Source organism: Acanthisitta chloris, unplaced genomic scaffold (assembly GCF_000695815.1).
Source record: "Acanthisitta chloris isolate BGI_N310 unplaced genomic scaffold, ASM69581v1 scaffold14814, whole genome shotgun sequence".
Taxonomy (NCBI): Eukaryota; Metazoa; Chordata; class Aves; order Passeriformes; family Acanthisittidae; genus Acanthisitta; species Acanthisitta chloris.
In genome coordinates, this window is record NW_008668908.1 from 29,514 (window position 1) to 50,320 (window position 20,807).

Consider the following 20,807-nt stretch of genomic DNA (forward strand, 5'->3'; position numbering starts at 1 on the left):
TTTTGCTTTGCAAAACTCCACAACCCAAACCTGATATAAATTAGTAATATCATGGCATGTCCCAGCAGATAAAAGGCAACACTGGTCCTGCTCCTCTTCTCTGTGGATGTGCAGGATTCCCACAAGAGTTAGAAAGTTGGTAATTTACTAACTTGGGAAAGAATTTATGCCTAAGGACAAGGCTTGATGCTTAGACTGGTGACTGGCAGATGAAGGCTAAGGGCAATACAGTCTCATATTTACTCTTCTTGTTTTGTGTCGTTGCAAACACCATCCTGGTGTCCTGCAAACACCTTGGCTTATCTGGGACTAGTTCTCTAATTCACTGCAAAGGTCATGGGTCTGAAAGTGGCATGTTGTGACCATCCTAATTAACATCTGTACCCATGTGTTGGGTAGTTCTTTGCTGGTCCCCTATCTTTCTCCTTAGAGCAGTAAAACTGAATCAATCTGACATATATGGGTCCAACATGTTCCCATTCTCTCATGATCTCACCTCCTTTGAAGTCTCTCTTATTACTCAAATAGCTTTTTTAATACCTGATCTATATATCACAATGCAATATATTCCTGGCTAATTGTGCAAGAGTGATTTCTTTATGGGAAGGTTTCAAATAAAAAGAAAAAAGGACCTGGAGAGAGCAGAGCTATGAAATACTACTGAAACCTCGGGTCAGTGCAGGCTGAGCCTGTGCCACCAAGTTTCCATGTAAGTGTTGCAGAGGGGAATTTTCCAAGACACAGAGAGCATTGATGTGACCTACTAATACTGAAATTTTGCTTATCTAGCTGTTTGGGCTCCAGAAAAGTTCTCTTTTTTAGCTTCTAATTTTTTTTCTGCCTATTTCTCCATTTATAAAAAGAAGGATAAGTAAAATTACCAAGCAATTCAGCTATCATGAAATGAACATATTTGTGAGCACCTGGGGAAGAAGGTGTAGGAGAAGTCAGGTGTTCACAGCTGAGTATTTGCAGCTGTAAACGTGCAGTGGATTCAGCTCTGCTGTCAGTTGGCACGAGGAACAGAAGGGGACAAACTTGCAGAGCCCTGAGACAGTAAAGTAAGAAAAAGTGAGGCACAATTTAAAGAGATGAAAGGGAAATAAATGTATGTAAAGCAGCTAGGAGAATAATAGATAAGCCTTGGCAGAGGATTAAATGAAAACTGTACATATTTCAGCGTTTAAAATGAAAGGATTTAACAAGACTTAACTTTAGCCCATGCTAGCAGCAGGTAGAGTTTAGAAATGAAAAGTTTGTGTGATGTGAAGAAATGCTGCATGCGCAGGAAGCAGCTGATGGCCAAAGAATGTGTTGGCTTTCAGTATAGGATAAAAAAAAGTTTCAAAGAACAAGAAGCAAAAAAGTAACTATTTTACACTACCTTTGAGGAACACAAGGCATCTTCAGCCAATTCCTTCATAGACAGAGGTGAGATATCAGCCCTTTCTCTTAGATCACTTCCCTTTTGGTGCCTTGATGCCAGTAAAAAAGCCAGAGCACAAATAGCTTCCTGCTACTTCTTTATAGAGATCTGCACAGTTTTTTGTTATGTGGACTTTAACCTTGGTGTGAGATAAACAATATGCTGTTCCATCTCCATACATCTTCTCCTTTCCATTTTTCCCAGGTGCTCTGAGTCCCCATCCTGCTCCTGGGCAGACCCTCTCTGTCTCCTAATTTTGTTTTACAAATATTACTTAACCCCTTCCAGGCCTGGTAGTTCCAGCTGAGTTTTACTTCAGTAATTTTCTTGATCTATGTGGAGATACCACATTATTCCTTTTTGAATTAGAGTCATATAATCCCCAAAATAAATAACTGAAACTTCTGTGAACTGCTGAGAGTAATGCAGCTTTGGAGGAATGTGAGTTGGGAGCAAAGGACAGTCCTAAAAAGTTTGGGAAGGTTGTTTTATATCTACTGTATTGGAAAGAACTAAAGCTGCTCTTGTTTAAAATGCTTCTAGGAATAATAGAGAATGGTTTGGGTTGGAAGGGATCTGAAAGATCAACCTATTCCAAACCCCCTGTCATGGGCAGGGAACACCTTCCACCAGACCAGGGTGCTCCAAGCCCCATCCAGCCTGGCCTGGAACACTTTCAGGGATGGAATATCCACAGCTTCTCTGGGCAAACTGTGCCAGTGCCTCAGCACCCCCACAGGGAAGAATTTCTTTACTCAGACTTTGCTCAGACATTAGTCTAGGAAGGTCCATTTCTCACTGAGTCCTGGAGCCTCTGAGTATCTCAACATTACTGAAAGCTTTGGCAGAACTGAGCACCTTGTCCTGCTCAAGGAGAGGATCTGGAGAAGCAACTTAGAGACTTCTAGGGAAGCTGTGCTGAGCACAGCCAGGTGGTAAGGTTAGTGGTGACAGATGGAAGTGGACATGCTGCTGTTTCCAGAAGGGTTTGTCACTGGTCCTAGTGGGCTCAAATTGTGGGCTAATGTATGGATAAACTATTCGTGGAGTGCAACACACGTCCCTCGAGTGCATAAAGTATCCTGTACTAAGGTAGAAATGAACTGTTGCTTTGCCAAGGAGATGAGAGCAATTTAGCTCCTTGAGCTAATTTAGAAACCAAAAGTTAAAACCTCCCTTGGGAAAAGACTGTTTAGGAATAAAGCTATCAGCTAATTAGGCTTAATTGCATTGTCTTGGGACAAGTGATTTATTAGGCCAATCTAGGCCCATGATGGGCCTGCAGGGGTGTGTTCTCGGATTCACCAACTGCATGGCAAATATCCAAGAGCATTTTTTAACTTTGGAGTGAGTCTCTGGGAGAAAAAAAGAGAGAGGTTAATGTGCACTCACATCATCTATTCCCATTCTCATTCCTTCAGCTCTGTACATCCTTTTATGTGGCTCCCATGATTGTCTCCTTGTTCTCTGTCAAGCATTTTCTCTCTCTCTCTCCTCAAATCCTCCCTTGTAATTAAGCTGTATCTTCAAGCAATCTTGCTTCTTTTCTCATTATAAATAACCTTCTCATTCTTTCCTCCCTGAAGATCTTCTACTTTGTTTTGTCATCCTTGCCCTGGTTAGATTTGAAGGTGTTTGAGAGAGGAGCAGTGTGCTTCCTTGTAAATTCATGGGACTATGCACGAGAAAAGGTGCTGGATGTGAACTCTGCATCACCATAGGGTACTTGGTGTGAAAATAATGTGCTGTTCTCACTCCCTGAGTGCACTCCCATTCTAGATCACACTGATGGGACATACACCACTTTGTGTGCTCTGTGGCCCTTTCCCATTCCCAGACTTGGAAACGAGAGGGAGGTGACTGTGTTCCTGGCAGATGTGCTTTCCCATCTGCTGCCTTTAGCTTTTCTCATCAGATGGTGTAAGACACAACGGCGTGAACACATGAAAGGAACCAACAGGCTTAGCCTGATGGAAAGGTGAATGTAGCCTGGGGCAACTCTTGCATCCAGCTAACTAGCAAGGAAGAGATCCTGGGGCTCTCCTTGGAGTCTGGATGGTTGCTGTGATTTTTTCCCCCCCCACTTCAAAGACTGTGTTGTTAGCTGCCTGCTCTTGGTGCCTCAGTTGTCTGCTTTGAGACAGGTAATTTTGAACTCACTTTGCTGTGTCTTGATTTTTCCCAATATGACAAAGCAGCAAGTTAGTTTTCCTTCCTGCTGGATGAAATTTCAGAAATTCTACACTTGTGTCACACACCTTTAAGAAAATGGAAAGGAAACCTTTGCCTGCCTTTTTAACAAACCAGATAAAGAGGCATTCTCTCCCCTCTCATACCTTTCTCTACTTCTGTATGTTTCTCTATCCACCTCTCAGAAGCTTTCTATCTTAGGGATGAAAAAGTGTGTTTTCAACTAAAAACCCTCAAGTAAATCTTCTGCCATTTCCACTATGAGCTCACTTACTTCTGTGCAGAAATGTGCTGGAACTAATGCAATTTTGCATCTGGGATATCCTACTAGATGTTGACTCGCTTTCAGTATCTGATAATTTTTCACTTTTTCTGTCTCAGAAATGTTTGGAACTTTCTCTGGAGTTTTCCTCCTAAGATTCTCAGTTATAGCTGTACCCTGCACATGTCCTTTAAAAATGAGATTTGCTCATGCTTTTGTATTAGTTCATTACACCACAGTGGGGAATTGTTTCCAATTTTTCCTTATAGAATGTGCTTCAAGATCATGGTATGCCTCAAAATTGCTCTAAGCTGAAAGCACCAGCAATAGCCATTATGCTTTTGTGCCATTAATAGTCACCTTTTTTTTTTCTCCCCATTTATGTCCCCTGGAGTATATTCCTGTAATTGTCAGAGATGGGTTCACATGGGGTCTCCTGCCCAGCATGTCTCCCAGAGCTATTTGTGTCCCTATCCTGGCCAAATACCTCTCTGGCTTTAGTTACAGCTCTGGGATCATGCATACAGCTCAGATTATGATTCAGGTCACAGCCAGCACCTGATTAAACCATAAGCATTTTTAAAGGTAATTGGAAGGTCATTCCCCAGGTTAAGGAAATAATTCAGTCTCATTATTGGTTGCAAAGTTGGTATTCTGGGTGTGTGCACTGGAGGTTTCTTTTTTTGCTTAGTTTACCAAATGTGTTTACTTATTTCCACTTGTTCATGGGGTTTCTGGTCCTCATACTCCCTCTTTCTCCTGTCTGAACCTTCATCTCTCCAGAACTCAGCCAGGATAAGGTCTCACCAGGGCAGACATCTTCATATTTTTCTTTTTCCTTTGTTTCCCTAGGTCAATCCTGTTTTATCTTCACCATTGTTTGGGCAAGACAGATGATTTATTTTTTTCCCCATGCTATCTCCTTTCTTGTAAAGTCCAGCAGAGCTTATCCATAGCCTGCTGTCCTTTACTTTTTATCCATCTCCACACACCTTTGAATCATCTTCTTAGAGACCTCCATGACATATATTGTTTGTTCTTGCTCACTTGCTACAAGCCATCCTTCCTCCCACTTCCCATTTGTGAAATATTTAGCTTCACACCTGTTTGTTGCTGATGGTAAATTCTTACTGTCACACTGACTACTCCTCATTTTTCATTGAAGTAATTTTCAGTGCTGCTGGCAGTGCCTCTTGCTGCCTTCCACTGTGTGGAAATTTCAGGGCAGCTACAGCCATATAGTTCTCACTCAAGAGTCTGAATAACATTTTCCAGTAAGATGCTGGGAGGGGCATTACCTTCTCTGTTCCCTTTCCTTCTCTTAGATTCTCAGCCTGGCATCAATTCAGTAACCTAATCACACCAACACAAGTGTTTTGGGAAAAGTTTAGGTTCTTTCTATCCCCTGGCATGAAAACAGCTGCTCAAAGTGAAGAATTATTTATTAATTTCTTTAGCTGTGTGGAGATTATTGAGTAAAAATGTAATAGTTTCCTAACCCAATCTAGTTTTTCAGCATCCCTCTGTTTTCACTGAGTTTTCTGAGTTGGCTTTCCAGCAATCCATTGTGAACAAGCACAGGAGGATTTGGTCAGTGTATTTTGAAGGTCAGTATTGCAAGTACAGTTAGTTTGTCCCAGCAGAATAAGTCCATATTAACATCCTTATATGATGATTTCTCACATGCTTCTGTGCTCAGGAGCTTGGGGGCTCCTGAAACCAGTGCTGGACCTCATGACATACTTACACTGTATCTCATGTCAAACATTTGGCCTCATGGCAAATCAATTTTGGGGCCCACAGTTCTGGTGGTTTACATCCTACTGAAAATTAGGGCAACTACAGCCCTGTAAAGAAAGGTCCCTAAGTCATATTTTTCTAATGTTTTCTAGTGATGGATGAAATTTCATCTCTCTGAGTCTTTCAGCCCATTTCTGTTCTCCTTGAATTATCTCATGCTTTAGCCTTCAGCTGAAAACTGCATTGGAATTCTTCTTCTGGAGTATCACTTAGTGTTGGCAAATGTTTTGTAACACAATGACTGGATTCTGAGGCACATCTGCTGGTACTTGAAACTTTGAATTCAATTAGTTCCAGCCACTGACATTAAAAAAAATTAAAAAAAATCTCATCTAATATGGATTGTTTCTTGTTTAAGGCAAAGAGCAGAGGTGATACCTTACATTTTAGCTAATAAGGATTCTAGTATGATAAAGGTCTTGCATTAACATTGTGATTACTTTATTCAAGAACAACAAAGACCTGAGGAAGCACAACTTCCCAGATCTTAAAATTTTTATATTATACTTCAGTCAGATACATTTATTATTTAGAAATCTATCTAGATATCCTCCCCTGAAAGATTCATTCAAGGGACTGCAGAGACTGTATAGTGCATCATAGTAATCAAAACCATCCAAGTCTCCTTTAAGTCAGAATTCACATTTACAAGTAGCTCTAGGAGGGATTGCTGTTTTCACTTTTTAAATTTGATTTATACGAAACAGCCTAGAAAAAAATTGCTAAATTCTTAAAGAATGTAATATTATTTTTTTATCACTATAATATAATTGAGAACTATTCAGTACTTTATAAAAATCACTGAGAACTTTATTAATAATATCTCTATGAGCAAATTGGCTCCCTGCTTGATTTTTAATTTCTAGTGTTAGGCAGAATATTCGATTTCCCCTTACTAAATGTGTGAACATACTGTTGGCTCTATTCCCCCTTTTCATATATCTGATATTTAGCCAGTGAAAGTGTTATATGAGCACTTTGTGATAATAGTTGTTCGTAAGCTGATTTAACAGTTTTTAATTCAACTTCATTAGCCTGAGGGGGTTTGTTTTTTTGTGAGATCTTTTCCTCAGATTTAATTTGGGCTCCCATTTTGTCTGCTGCTTGATCATACCTTTCTTTTGCCTGATCATGGCGAATGAAATTATCATCCCTCATCGCAAGCGCCTTAGAGCTTTGGCAGAGAGCTCTGTGTGACTCCAAGGGACCCTGATTGGATTGGCAGCATTGCAGCCATTCCTCTTCCTCATACCCTGATCACAGCCACTTGTTTCCTGCTACAAAAGTGAACTCAATCTTTTTTTGTTTTGACCTGGAGGGGTAATATGGAGGGACGTGTTGAAATTGGTGTATTCCCACTTGTGTCGAGTCTAAAAGACTAACAAGGAAAAAAATCAATCCAAGAAGAGTGTGTGTATCCTCTGTCTTCAAGAACCTCTCAGCTGTAAATCACCTTGCACTCAATTGACCAAACAGCTCAGGTTTTTCACCCAAGAGTCTCTCTAATTGCGGCAAGAGTTGTGTTAAATCTCCCACCTTGAAGAAGGGCGAAGCTAAGGGAGCTGAGAGCTGCCCAGCTACTTTTGGAGAAAGGAGAATTACTCAAATCTAGAGATTTCTTAATTTCACCCATTGCAGCTGCATAGTTAAATGTCATTGTTTAAATTATGAGACTGTTTTTCAGGATTTGGGTCTTTGCTGTTAAAATTTGCTGCTAGGCAGAAAGGGAATTTAGCTATTTTTTAACTGAGACAAGCCTCAAAATAGAGGAGAAAAATTGTCTCCCTTTAGATGGTACTGAAAATGCAAGCCTCTTAACAGAAGAAAAATGTCATGCTATTAGCCTCTAATACAATCATATTACTTTGGTCCTTTGACAAAGTAAAGCCTCATTGATATTAAATATGAAAAGTTGCTACTTTCACAGTAGCAACTTTTCATAAGGAGTTTTGATTTTTTCCACTGAGTTCTAAGGGACTAACCCATTAATAATGTATGGCACTGCTCACAAGTCACATATGCTTAATAATTAGGAAACATTTGTAATGAGCTGAAAAGGGTAAGGAAAGCAGCAGAATGTGTGCAAGTCCAAAACTACAGAAGTCTGAGGCTAATAATTACCTGGGCTTCAAAAGCTTTTCAAATTCTAACAACAGATCCTACTTAAAATTAACAACAGGCACTGCACAGAAGAGAATAATGAAAGAAGTCCAAGCTTACCATTTGGGATAAAGGATATCTAAATAGATATAAGGGAGGGGGGGAGGAAAAAGAGGTTTTTAAATATAGCTTCTGGCAATCTTGGCAAGGTTTTCTGAAGGAGACAGTGAGTTAGGTTTGAAATATTGCTAAAGTCTAACAGGGGTAGCTGCTAACTCCCTTAATCCCCCATGCAAATCCTAGCCCACATACATATATACTATGAAATTACCCTATAACTGGCAGCTTCACAGTATATGACGAATTTCACCTACACAAGAGGGTTAAAATCTTTGAATTCTGGATTTCAGTAGTGAAACTGGGAGTTAATTTTCAATTATTCTTTGTTTTGGTTAAACAAACCCTTCATCACCATGTCAAACATGGTTTGAAATATTTTTCCTCCTTTCCAGTGGGCTGTCAGCAGGAGAGCCCTGGGTCAGAGCAGGACCCTGCTGTGGTGCCCAGTATGGAAAGGATGGAGTTGGAGTGGAATAACATTGTCCATCCACTTGGGCTTCAGTTTTGTTTCAACACAGCTATAAAATACCATGTGGAATTAAGCAAGGAAAATATTGATTTTAATTTTTTACTTTGTTGGTTTACTTGTTGGAAATGCCAGTTAAGTGACATGGATCAAGAAAAATATGAAATTCTGAACTGCAGAGAAACCTAAGGCTGGAAATAACTCTTGAGGCTGAGAGGATAATTTGTGGAAAGGCTTGACAGGAGGGGAAAAAACCCAAGTGGTGTCAGTCTTTACCTCCAAATCCCCTTTCCTTACCTGTATATCAAAAAAATCCAGTATAGGATGCTCCAAAAGAAGTCTTTTTCTCCATCCTTACATGATCCTCATTAGCAAATATGTGAGAACATTTTAACAAATATATTCTCACCCCTCACTGGAGGGTTTGGACAGTCCTGAGCAGAATTTGTAGAGATGAGGGCTTGAGGCATGGAAAGACTAAATGACTCATCCATGATCAGACAAGTCTGTGATAGCAAAGAAAATTGAAACTCCTCAAACTCCGGTCAGTGAGCCAAAAATGTGCCATGTAAAGCAATGAGCAGGTTTTTCTGTTTCCTTGGTTGCTGTGTGTATGTGTCATTCTTACTATTTATTCAGAATTTTGCCATTGAATCCAAAGAAAAACAATCCTGCTTGTGTGCTTACAATAAAATTAATGCAATAAAAATTAAATTGGAACATATAAAAAATGCAATTAGAACAAACTGCAATAAAATTAATGCTGAGTAGAATGCAAAGACTATGCCCCAGCTGTTGAGCCTGGGGATCAGGTCTCTGCTCAGTCTTTGGAGAGTTGTTTGTAAATCTTTGTGAGAGTAAGGTGGATTTTAGGGAGTGTTAAACTGTTTTTATGAGTTTGGTTTCTGGCACTGACCTTTGAGTGCAGCAGCATTAAGAGATGTTCCTGCTCAGGACTTGAGTCCTGGTTACTTTTTCTATTCATATTGCACTGTGTGAAGCTCAGGATATTGGAGGGATGTACCTCAAGATCTGGAATTAAGTTTTCAGTTGAGCTGGAGATTCATATATGGATGTAATGCATTTTAAGGTCTAGTTTTGGTCTTTGGGAGCTGAGTGTACCATTTGATTTTTTTTTTCTTTAATCCTGAATTTTGAGACATGAAAGCTGAGCAGAGCTGGACTTTGGATGTTACACCAGTGGTGTGGTATCACCATGTTCTCCTAGGCAGCAGGATGATGATCAGATATGGTCAGATGGAGTTTGTCCCTAGCTTCAGGCTGGCTCCAGCATCCAGGATTTCTGTATACATTTGTAGTCTCATTCCTAAGATCTCATGGGTTGTTTATTTAACACATTTCCTGCTAACAGAATGACATTGGAGTCACAGTTATTGTCTATCCTCTAAACTTGTGCCATGAGACATGGATGTGCTCTTCAGCCAACCACTGTGTTATGAACATATAGGACTGCTAAACCCTGAAATTTATTATTATTTTTGGCCCTTTAATATCTTCCTCAATTCTGTGTAATAAACTCAGGGAATAGTGACAAGTCTCATTAATTCCTCAGAGCTCGTTCTTATTTGTAGCTAGAACAATAGCATGAAAACTCAAATTGGAGAGTCCCAGAATGGCTTGGGTTGGAAGGGACCTTAAAAATCATCCAGTTCCAATCCCTTGCCATGGACAGGAACACCTTCCACTAGATCAGGTTGCTCAGACCTCCATCCAGCCTGGCCTTGCACACTTCCAGGGATGGGTCAGCCACAGCTTCTCTGAGTAACCTGTGCCAGTGCCTCACCAGCCTCACAGTAAAGATTTTTTTTCTAAAATCTAAACTAAACCTACTCTTTTACAGTTTGAAGTCATTCCCCCTTGTCCTGTCACTGCACACTCCTGTAAATAGTCTCTAATTGTTGCCATCACCTGGATGCTTTTGCCAAACTAAAGTGATGTGTGAATGAAGAGCTTAGCTGCTACCCAGCAGCTACATCAGCTGCTTTGTGTACACAGTCTGCCCCAAAACTGCCTGTTTATGACTTAGCTTAACCCATGGTTTCATAAACTTAGCATGCTTTGCTGGTATATGCTCCTAATATAATCTAAATAATGACTATGAAATTTCTAGCTCACTTTGTGACCTGATAACGGAGAGGAGACAAACTGTTCCATGCCCAGTGAAGCTGGCAAATGTAATATCAAGTACTGCTGATTTCACACTGCATTCCTGTAGCTTTTCAACATGCCTTCTCATGGACATGAAATTATTTCTCACACATTATAATGACAGCATACTTCCAGCACATTGCCCTGGATTGTAAAAGCTGGGCCACATTAATGGCATTTCTGTTTTCTGTATCACTACTCAAGAGTTTCTTTCTAATTTTTTTTTTTTTTTTCTTGCCAAGAAGGGAAATGAGAGCTGTGTTGCTTCAGGCTGTAAATTATAAATGAGTACCATGATCATCTGTAACATTGAAGCAAAGGTCAAAGGAATTTTTTGGGGATTTTTTCTGTGTTCTTTAACTGGATCTTCTTTGATGTTTACACTGCACATACATCATGATCATTATATCCTGCACTTCTGCATCATTAATGCAACTACAAACGAGATGACTCAAGTTATGAACAACCAGTGCTTCAGTCTAATGTAGACAGCTATGAAGGAGGAAAATGAGCTAAATAAAAATACTTATTGAAGGGATTGTTCCCTGGTGTAAATGCCCTTAAAGAGAGTATGACTAAATGAAAGGATACTGCTCCTTTCTGTAGTCATTTTCCAACCCAGCAAATCTTTGTTCATTGATTTGTAAAATAAGAGAACATTTTGGGGTAAAAATAAGGAATTTGAAAACCTTCCAGCAATATTTCATTATATACTTACTTGTTACTGAGCTAGTAACAGTTTGCTTTAAATTTTATGTGGCATATTTTAAAACTAGTTCTGTGCAAAGACTGGAAAGCTGCAGAATTCCCTGAGAAAGTTGCAGTGTTATCAAACGATGAGGATGTGGAAAGGTTGGATGGGTCCCTGAGCAATCTGGTCTAGTGGAAGGTGTTCCTGCCCATGGCAGGGTGGTTGGAATGAGATAATCTTTAAGGTCCCTTCCAACCCAAGCCATTCTATGATGGCATGGGGATTATTTTATAGATTGGAACAATGTGTTATCTGTTTGTTTTCTTATAGAAGTTGTTTTGCAAGAACATGTGAATCTCACAGAAAAAAAAACCCAGCTGATTCAGCTATGAATTTGATGATCTTTTTGGCATGAGAGTAATGGATTTCATATATGTTTTTGCTTCTGGGTGTTCGTTGTGGAAGTGTTCCAGGGAAATTTCTGCTTTGTAGCATTGTGTGGTACCTGGGACTGACAGGAGGATGCTACACCCACGAGTTGTCCATCTCTGTGATAACAGTTTTGATTAGTGCTGTGTTAAAGTAAGTGTCCAGTTTGGATAAGTTTATATGGAAAGGGCAGTGACCACTAAAACACTATTCCCATTATTTATGATGGAACATATGCAAAATTAGACCCTTTTCTCCTCAGACACTGATTTTTAATACACTGCCCAAAATGGATTTTATCTTCAATGGAAAGGATGTAACTCTAGTCCCTTTGCTAGCAAGTTTAATGTCTTTTCAGACACAAGCACATCATATCAGGATATTCAGAGCCTTCTACATCATGTATGTTGCAACAAAATGATGGTTTGGAGTTGAAAATCAATTTAGATCTTGGTGTCTTTGTTTTCTGAAGCAGGAAGAGTCAAAATGGTGTCTGCATTTCCAAATGCTCATTTTGCATGCAGAGTAACAACTCTTTAATAAGAAATTTTACTGCAGTAACTTAATGTGCAGTTTTATTGCCTATTATTTTTAGCGAGCATTTATAAAGCGTTATGTTTGGGGTTTAACACCTTAGCTCTTCCCCATCATAACAGGTTGAAATTTGGCATAGCAGTGGCAACCTTCATTTCAAAATTTTCACAGAAAATTATAAACAGCAAATTGCTGTAATTTGTGAAGATTTTGTTAATTTCCACACTTTGAAGCCTGTCAACTTAAATGTCAAATAATGTGACATCCATATGGACCATTAGATCAATGAGAGTGTAGGACCAGAGCTGCCTCAAAGTGCACATCCTGTAGTGACACCTCTGAAGTTCTAGAACAGCCAAAAAAGAAAAAAAGTAAAAAGAGAAAAAGCAAATTGTCAAGTTATGGTAGGAAAGGGCAAGACAGCTAAAACTGTCATTAAAAAAATCCTTCATTCTGTCATTTTGGAAAAGTTCTGAAATTTCAGTTTCCAAGTTGCAAACTTGGTGCTGCAGTAGAGATCTGGGGTTAAGCCATCTCCAGAGTTAGCAAGTTTTGAGTATTCAAAATGCAACCAGAGTTCTTTTCATCAGACTTGAGCTGAGTTATAGTCTGGTTGATGTGTCTTTTGTCTTTAACTTTGGCATATCATCCAAATAGAACACAGAATTATTTTGTCTTTGCAGCAAATAGTCCAAATGTTATATTTCCCATGATTTTTTGTTTTTTTTTATTTTAATTTTAAAACTTTTGGAATTCATGGAACATGTCTGCCATTGACATTAGTAGTATGTTGCAGTAACATATGATTTTCAGGACTTGCATTGAGATGTTGTCGATGGATTATAGAGTTCTTATAAAATACCTGAAATATATTTTATAATTCAAAGCATCAGTAACTGAGTCACTTGGGCAGAGGCAGTGTTCTATTTTATTTGAGGTGTACTCATTTTGGCAGTGTAATATCTCATTTGAAACGGATGTATATTGCACTATTAATTTTCATGGGTCTTAGAATAATAAAACCATCATGCAGCAATAAAGAAGAAAGCATGGGTTTGTTTTTTTTTTTTGCTGTATGCACTCTGTTTGGATGCAGCTTGCACAGAAGTAAACATAAAACCTGTGCTGTTATACAGAAATACGCAGCACTTTATTTTACACTATGCAGTATTCATATAACAAGTTTCTAACTCCAATGTGGGCTTAATTTTGCAGAGGTAAGCTTTTTTAGCCAAACTGCAAAGTGCTCCTGCTTTAAAGAGGGGCCATGACTTTCTTTTCCCTGTTTATTTCCAGAAAGGTTGATCTACTATGAGTTTTGCTAAGAGATTTTTTTATGATTACAAGTTTAAAACCCCTGTCAGGCTTCACTCCTAACAACTTTGCTATATGGCATAGGGAAAACTGAGCAAAGCCCTGGGAGAAATAGTGCAAAATATATCCATTATTGTAGAGCTTAGAAGTTCAGGAAGGAATCTGCAATGGTGACTTCTTGATAATAGCTCTGATACATGGGAAATCTCAGGTAGGACTGAAATTATTAGTCACTGATATTACTCTGTGCTGAGTAAAGAAGTAGAGAACCCAAGGGAGGTGGGGACAGACTCCTTGATTTTGCAATATTGACTTTATCTGCAGTGCATTGGGCACTAGGTGATCTAGTGCATCCATGTGCTTCAGATAACTCTTTGCAGTTATGACCTGGGGTGTGTTTTTCAGTAAGTATGAGTTAAGAATGTACTGTCATCATAATGTACAAGCTTAGATTATTTTCAGCATAACTCTTTGGGTTTTTTCCTGGAGATGATCTTAAAAAAAAAAAGAAATATTGGATTAAACTGGTTTGGATTTTATTTTGAGGAAGTTTTTTTTGACAGTATGTTCAGTTCAGGCTTAGAGAATTTTATGCAGAATTCATATTGTTGTCTCACAGTAAGGATGTGGCAGTGTCCATACAATCCTCTTTCTGAGATCTTGCTGCTGTCCAGCCCAGAGTCCTTCTCTTGGTGAAAATAAGTCAGATTTTATAACACCTTTTAAGCTTTCATTATTCATTAAACTAAGTTTAAGGGTTAGGGGAGAAGGGTTTGAATTTAATACCTTGGAACAAAAGAATGGAAATAGTTTTGTTCTATTTTTTGTTTTGTGAAATGAATTTGGAGAAAATGGATATTGTTAGAAATCAATAGTTAATTGAGAGATGTACTGCATTTTATCATTAGAACTCAAAGATAAATTCCCACATAGTAATATAAAGTTTTTAGTGCTGGCTCTTTATGGAATTTATTTCATTTTTATGTCATTGGTAGAAATAAAATGTATTATTGGAAATGTATATATTTCTTAATCTTCTATAGTTCTTAATGTTCAAATCTAAATTAAAATACATACCAAGATTTCTATTAATTTACTTTCTTTACAAAATCTTAGACTAATCGGCTGGTGGGGTCATGACTTCAAAACACGATTCCTCATGGAAAACAGTATGTACTTTACACTTTCCTTTTTACCTTATTTGATGTATTTTTATATCAACAGCTTCACTTTTGTTGTAATTTGAGGAGAAAGGACAGGACTTTGCATTTCCTCACACACGTTAAAGGCATTAGGATAAAATCATCCCCAAACTGTAATGCAATAGAGTTAACAAAATAAATGTTGGAATAAATTTATGTGTGGGCATATGGGTCTGACTGTCTGCTTCTAGACATTTTGCTGAAATACCTTCAAGATGCAGACATAGAATATGGATGAAACTTTCAAAGTATCTCAATGAATTAAATTCCTAAGTCTCGGAGGAGCGAGGATGTGCTAATGTTCACTTGGGTAATATCTTACGTCAGGATTAGTTCCACTGGAATTAATGAGAAATTATACAAATAAAGGTAAGACAACCTGACATAAGTCATGAAATGCCCCTAACGTTTCAACATCTCCAAATTCCTTGCACTGGGGAAGGATGGGTAATAAGGCAAACCCAAACCTGCCTTGGGATAGTGAAGTATTTCTTGTCCCAATATGAAATGAGGACCCCTTTCCAATTCTGACAACTAAACCATTCAGTTCCAGTTTAAAGTATGGCAGAGAGAATATCCTGAGGGATCAGGATGAGAAAGGAGCCTTTTGGTTTGATTGGTTGTTTTGTTTTTAATATATTTGTAATTTTCTGTGGCAGTGCCTATTGATGGGACTTTGGCTGGAGAACATCTCTCTAACAGCCTCAGTCTGCTCTTTGTTTTCAGACCAAATGCAAGAGAATGGCACTATGGAAAGCCAGCAGGAGACACAAATTGCCATGAAATACTGTTAGAAGAAGGAAAACATTTTTTATTCATTTCCAGGAGCAGTTGATAGGGGAGAAGTTGGGCGTTATAAAATTAACCACTCTGCTGTGCAGGAGAAGCATTTCTTCCTCCACATCCTTGTCCTTTGGTGCTGGAGCATGAAATATAAATGGTGACACAGAACTTACAGTGAGGCTTTAGAGATTTATTAAATAGATTTTGTGAAATTTCACAGCCCAAAGTCTAGGCAACTTCTCTTTGTGGCCTGAAGCTACACTTAGCTGCATATGCAGCCTCCCATGTGTCTCATCAGTTTAATAAAGTTAAGGAATGTGATTCCCTGCTCGTGCAGTGTGGCTCCATGTGAGTGTTCCTCTGCTGACTTGGAATTTCTCTGGTTTGTGCCAGCATTAAGAGATTCAAGTGTAAAGGTGGTTTTAACACACAGCATTTAAACAAATTAATTGAAGTTCACTGGTTCCCATGAAGCTGCTAATGAGGTCTTCTGCTGGATAAAATTGGGCTTCTCTCGAAGTTAAAAGTATTAGTGGGAATAGATTACTATTTTCTTTTAACGACCAATTCCTACAGGCCACATTAGGGAAATATTTTATTGCGTGAGGACAGACTTCAAGATAAGGTCCAATCCATTAAAAGGAAGAAATCAAAAACACTAATATAAGTTATTCATTTTCCAGAATTACAACTAAGTGAAGGAATTAATGGATTTCGGTTATCAAATCCTCCAATTTTACTGGTCTGTGCTCTGCATGCCAGTTTAGAGGTAAGTAATTGCTTTACTTTGAGCCTGAATTTAAGAGTCTAAAGATGTTAAATGGATGTTACATGTATTATTGCTGTCTCCCTTAAAAAAAATCTTGCAGAATAGTTAAAAAGAAAGGGGAGGGGAAACAAAACAAAAAAAATAGCCCCATAACCCTGAGAGTCCATGGTCTTTAATGAATATGCTCATCCCTTCACTGTTCTCATAAACTTTGCAGTTGGACCTAGTGTGTACTTAAACCTGACCTCATTGTGCTTATCCCACTTTTAGGGGCTCAGGACAGTCAGGAGCTTTGTCCCACAGAGATATTTAGAGCTTGCCTCAGTGCAACTCACAGGAAGAATGTTGTTCAAGATCACCCTACAAAGGAATCATGTCACTGTGGAAAGTTGTATCCAGAGCTGCTTGTACATATATTTCCCCAAGAAGACTTCACTATGAAACCAAATGGATGTGGCCACTGAATATCCTGCAATCTAAACTGAACCAGTGGCTCAGGGAACCTGGACTCCATTTGGTTACAAACAGAAAAGACAGCAGCTGTCTGTGAATGCTTCCTAAAAGGGGAATTTATGAGTGTGGTATAGCTCCAGACTGTTTTTTCTATGTTAGGATCCTTAGTTTCTGGTGGCCAAAGGAGCAGAGCCTCATCTCTGACATGTCTATATGAACTGCTGAGACTGTGGCTGTGGGAAGGTCAGTCTTGCCATATAGAGCTACCCCCATCCTTTCTAGAAAGGTGTGACCCATTTGCTTACAGCCTCTGGTTCACTGTCTGAAGGCATGAAGCTCTTCTCCAAACACTTTGCATTGTGCTGCATTTCGTATCAAGACATAACAGCATTTCTCTTATGGATGGTTCACCCCTGAATTGCAGGACTCTGGGTCTTTGTGGCTGAAAAGGATGGTTTTACATAGATTTACCTACTATATGCTATATATTCTACTATATTAAAGTTTTTCCCAAGTTGCTTTTCAGGCCAGCCTTGGTGAGCAAGCTTTTGCCACCAGCCTAAATGGGAGAAATATCTTTCTGCTTAGCATTCCATTAATGTTATTGGAATAGCAAAGCTGATGCTGGAACAAAGAGCAATGTCCCTACACTGTGTGTCCCTCTTTATGTGCTGAGAAAAACAACATATTAAGCAAACAAAGTCAGAAAATTGCCAGTTATGCTTTCTCCATCTTACATGAAATGCTGGAGGACTGCAAAGGGCACAGCAATGCTTCTTTTTTTTTTCGCCCGACAATTTGTTTTGTTAGTCCTTAAACATCCAATATATTGTTTTAAACTTTATGTGACCTTCGAGATAAGCTGAAAGCTATTCTGCTATGACCCAGATTGTCAGTGCTTTGGTTTGTGTGGGCTGGTGTCATTTAGCCCACTGCAGGGAGCCTCGAACAATGAGGGCTGAGCAGTTTCCATCGCCTCCCCTTTCCATGCCCACATTACCTTTTGGCACAGCCAGGATTTCCCAGTGCTAATTGCTCTAATACAGTGGGAAACAAAATAGTTTTCATGTCTGGCAAGAGATGACTAGTGAAATTGCATGCCACCTTCAGTGGGACACATTAAGCAGAAGGCAGTGTTTCCAATGGAAACAATGAAAACTGCAAGTGTTAATGGATGTTATTCCTCAATAATGCTTAAAGTGACTGTTATGGAAGTAGCTGCTCCCTTTTATGGAAAAAAGGGGAGCGTTCTACAGCCACATTTTAAAGATCTTTTTCAAAATATTTCACCCAGGAGACCAAATATTCCTTGCACAGAGCCTGTGGAAACAGATTTTTGCATGCAGCCTAAGGAGATCCATCCTTTATACTGCTGCAAATCCTGGAGGAATAGGGGGCAGGTTTCTGTTTGCCCTCCACTACTGTGCAGAACACTCCTCTGTGTGTGTGCTCTGCCTGCTTGGGTGGCAAGGGAAGTACCTCTAGATTTTTATTGACCTGTGCAAATGCTTAGTGCTGATGGTCCTGGCCCCTGTCACATCCATTTCCATGCAAACTCTGCCTTACCACATCCATGGACTGTTTCACAGAAAACACACAGAGGGGCTTTTAGTTTTGTGCAGCATCTAGTGGTTGTGATAGCATCAGAGAGTGATACTTGGGATAGTCTATAAAAGAATGATTTCCAGATGCTGCTGGAAACCAGACTTTGTTGTATTTTGAGTAGGATTTCTCAGTTACTTCTCTATATGTCTTTCCAGATTATGATACACATCTTGAAATTGTTAGTCCTTCAGTGTGGAGCAGTGATTTCTTGAGAGTGAGGATCATGTTTTTTCATCCAGGACCTCTGTATTGCCTCTGACTTGGCAGCTGTAGTCAGTGGAGGCATAACTGTTCACGAGCAGTGATATTGCTCTGATGTGCCAGGATGTGATTTGAAGTGACTGTTGGGCACTTGTATGTCTATATCTTATCATTTTCCCCTGAAGCTACTTGCATGGCAAGAAGAAAAAGGAGGGTTTGAGGAAGGTAGGGGTAAATTGTTTCTGGGGGTCACATATTCTGTTATTCCCTGTAACTCAGCCTTTCCAGACCAAAAGGAGAAACTGTCTTACCTTCTGCTCCCAAACTCCTCTGCTATATTGGCTGTTCTTGTTCATGTGTCAAGATAGCAGTGCTGGTTTTAAGCAGTCATTTCTGCATGTCTCATGATGTTTTGAGTTTGTGAAGCTCAGCAGTTCTTGTAGCTGTGTAAGAGCACAGAGCTGTCAAATAAAAATTCAGTGAATATTTTTTTCTTCATGTGCACTAGGAGAGAGAATCTGTACAGGACTTAAACAGCAAAGTCAATATGTTAATATATATTCGGTGCTTTCAAAGACAAGAACTTGTAGATCAGTGATGATGTTTCAGTTTTGGCACCTGGATTTTGTTAGTAGAGTCATAGTATCATTAAGGTTAGAAAAGACTTTTAAGCTCATCAAGTCCAATCTCTAACTCAGCACTGCCAAGCCCACCACTAACTCATGTCCCCAGGTGCCACAACTGCACAACTTTTGAACACTTTGAGACAGTGTTTCTACCACTGCCCTAGGCAGCCTGTTCCAATGCTTGACCACCCTTTTAGATAAGAATTTTTCCCTAATATCCAACCTAAACTTCTCCTGGTAGAACTTGAGACTGTTTTCTCTTTTCCTGATGGACCCTCACTTGGCTATAACCTCCTTTCAGGTAGTTGTAGAGAGTGATAAGGTATAGATTAGAGGTAGATACAAGGAAAAACTCTCATGTGATTTTGAGTTACATTCAGTACTTACATCCCTAGAGAATTTATGGATCCTCTTCACAAATGCAGATGAATGCTCTCTTAGCAAACTGGTTTTGTGTGCAAATTCATTTACGCAGATATGGATGTGTATAAAACTTTAACATTAGACAGAAATATCTTTCATTATCTAAAGTAATAAATTTATCTTGTGTTTATCCTGCCATGTTTATGTATAATGTCTCTCTGATATTTCTATTTGATTCCACTGATAATGTATGGAGAAATCTGTCTCCCTTTTAGTCTTCTTTATGTGCTTTTCATTTTCTATAGCAACACATTCTCATTCTAATGATTTCAAATCATTATAGGTCTTTAGTCAAACTACAATGAAAGCACTGAGAAGGAAATCCATTCTACTCACTGGTTACTTGGAATACCTGTTAAAACTTTACTACAGTGAGGATAAAACAAATCCTGAGAAGCCCTTTGTGAAAATAATCACACCATCTCGGATTGAGGAAAGAGGATGCCAACTCACCCTATCATTTTCCCTTCCAATCAAATCTGTGTTCAAAGAACTGGAGAAGAGAGGAGTAGCTGTGAGTAATCAAACTTCATCTTATGTGCTGTTTTGTGAGCCTTTACCATAACAAAGTAATAATTTGTTTTTATTCAAGTATAGTCTCAGATAAGACAAAAAATCAACCAAGACGGCTGAAAATTTCTTACATCTTCAGTCTTTGCTTGTGCAAATAATCAAATAAGTAGAGTCAGTTTATAAATTATTTGTTAGACTGTATGTTGCCCTTTCTCTATTGACTGATTTCTAGTTGCTCTGTAAGTAACACCCAGGAGTCACTAGTGAGGTTAGAGCTGCTTCATAGTTGCAGTATGGTGGGAGATGTTATGGATCTGAAGATGATGCTCTGAACAGGAATAATAGGGGGGAAAAATAAATAAAATTTAATTTCTGGGAAAACACACATATAAGCCTGTCAGAGCTGTCCAGATCTCCTGTCCTGGGTCCAAGCATGAGACCAGAGATCACAAAGAGGAGGTCTGAGACACCCCAAATGGCCAAACTCTTTGTGAGGCCATGAGGTGGAGGAATGGAAAAGCTGCTGTTTTTTTAGAGTTGTGTTTTAGCACTCAGAAAGAAAAGCCACTGAACAGCACTATCATGTCATGGCACAGCTACCAGTGAGCACTGCTCCAAAAGAACACAGAATAAAACTTAGGTTTAAGGCTATACCTTGGGTGATTTAGACTTGCTGGGAGGTGAGGGCTAGAGTGCAGTGCTGTATAAATGAGATATGAGTTTTATTCCTG

General features: G+C 39.1%; 1 protein-coding gene across 1 annotated transcript in view; it reads left to right on the forward strand.

Annotated features, from left to right (window-relative positions):
• KYNU (kynureninase) overlaps window positions 1-20,807 on the forward strand; it is a gene marked incomplete at its 5' end in the record, with an annotated part of 48,186 nt that overhangs the window by 26,457 nt on the left and 922 nt on the right. The window contains 3 exon segments of the mRNA XM_009073131.1: window positions 14,618-14,670; window positions 16,170-16,255; window positions 19,847-20,077. Coding sequence (XP_009071379.1) covers window positions 14,618-14,670; window positions 16,170-16,255; window positions 19,847-20,077 — 370 coding nt within the window.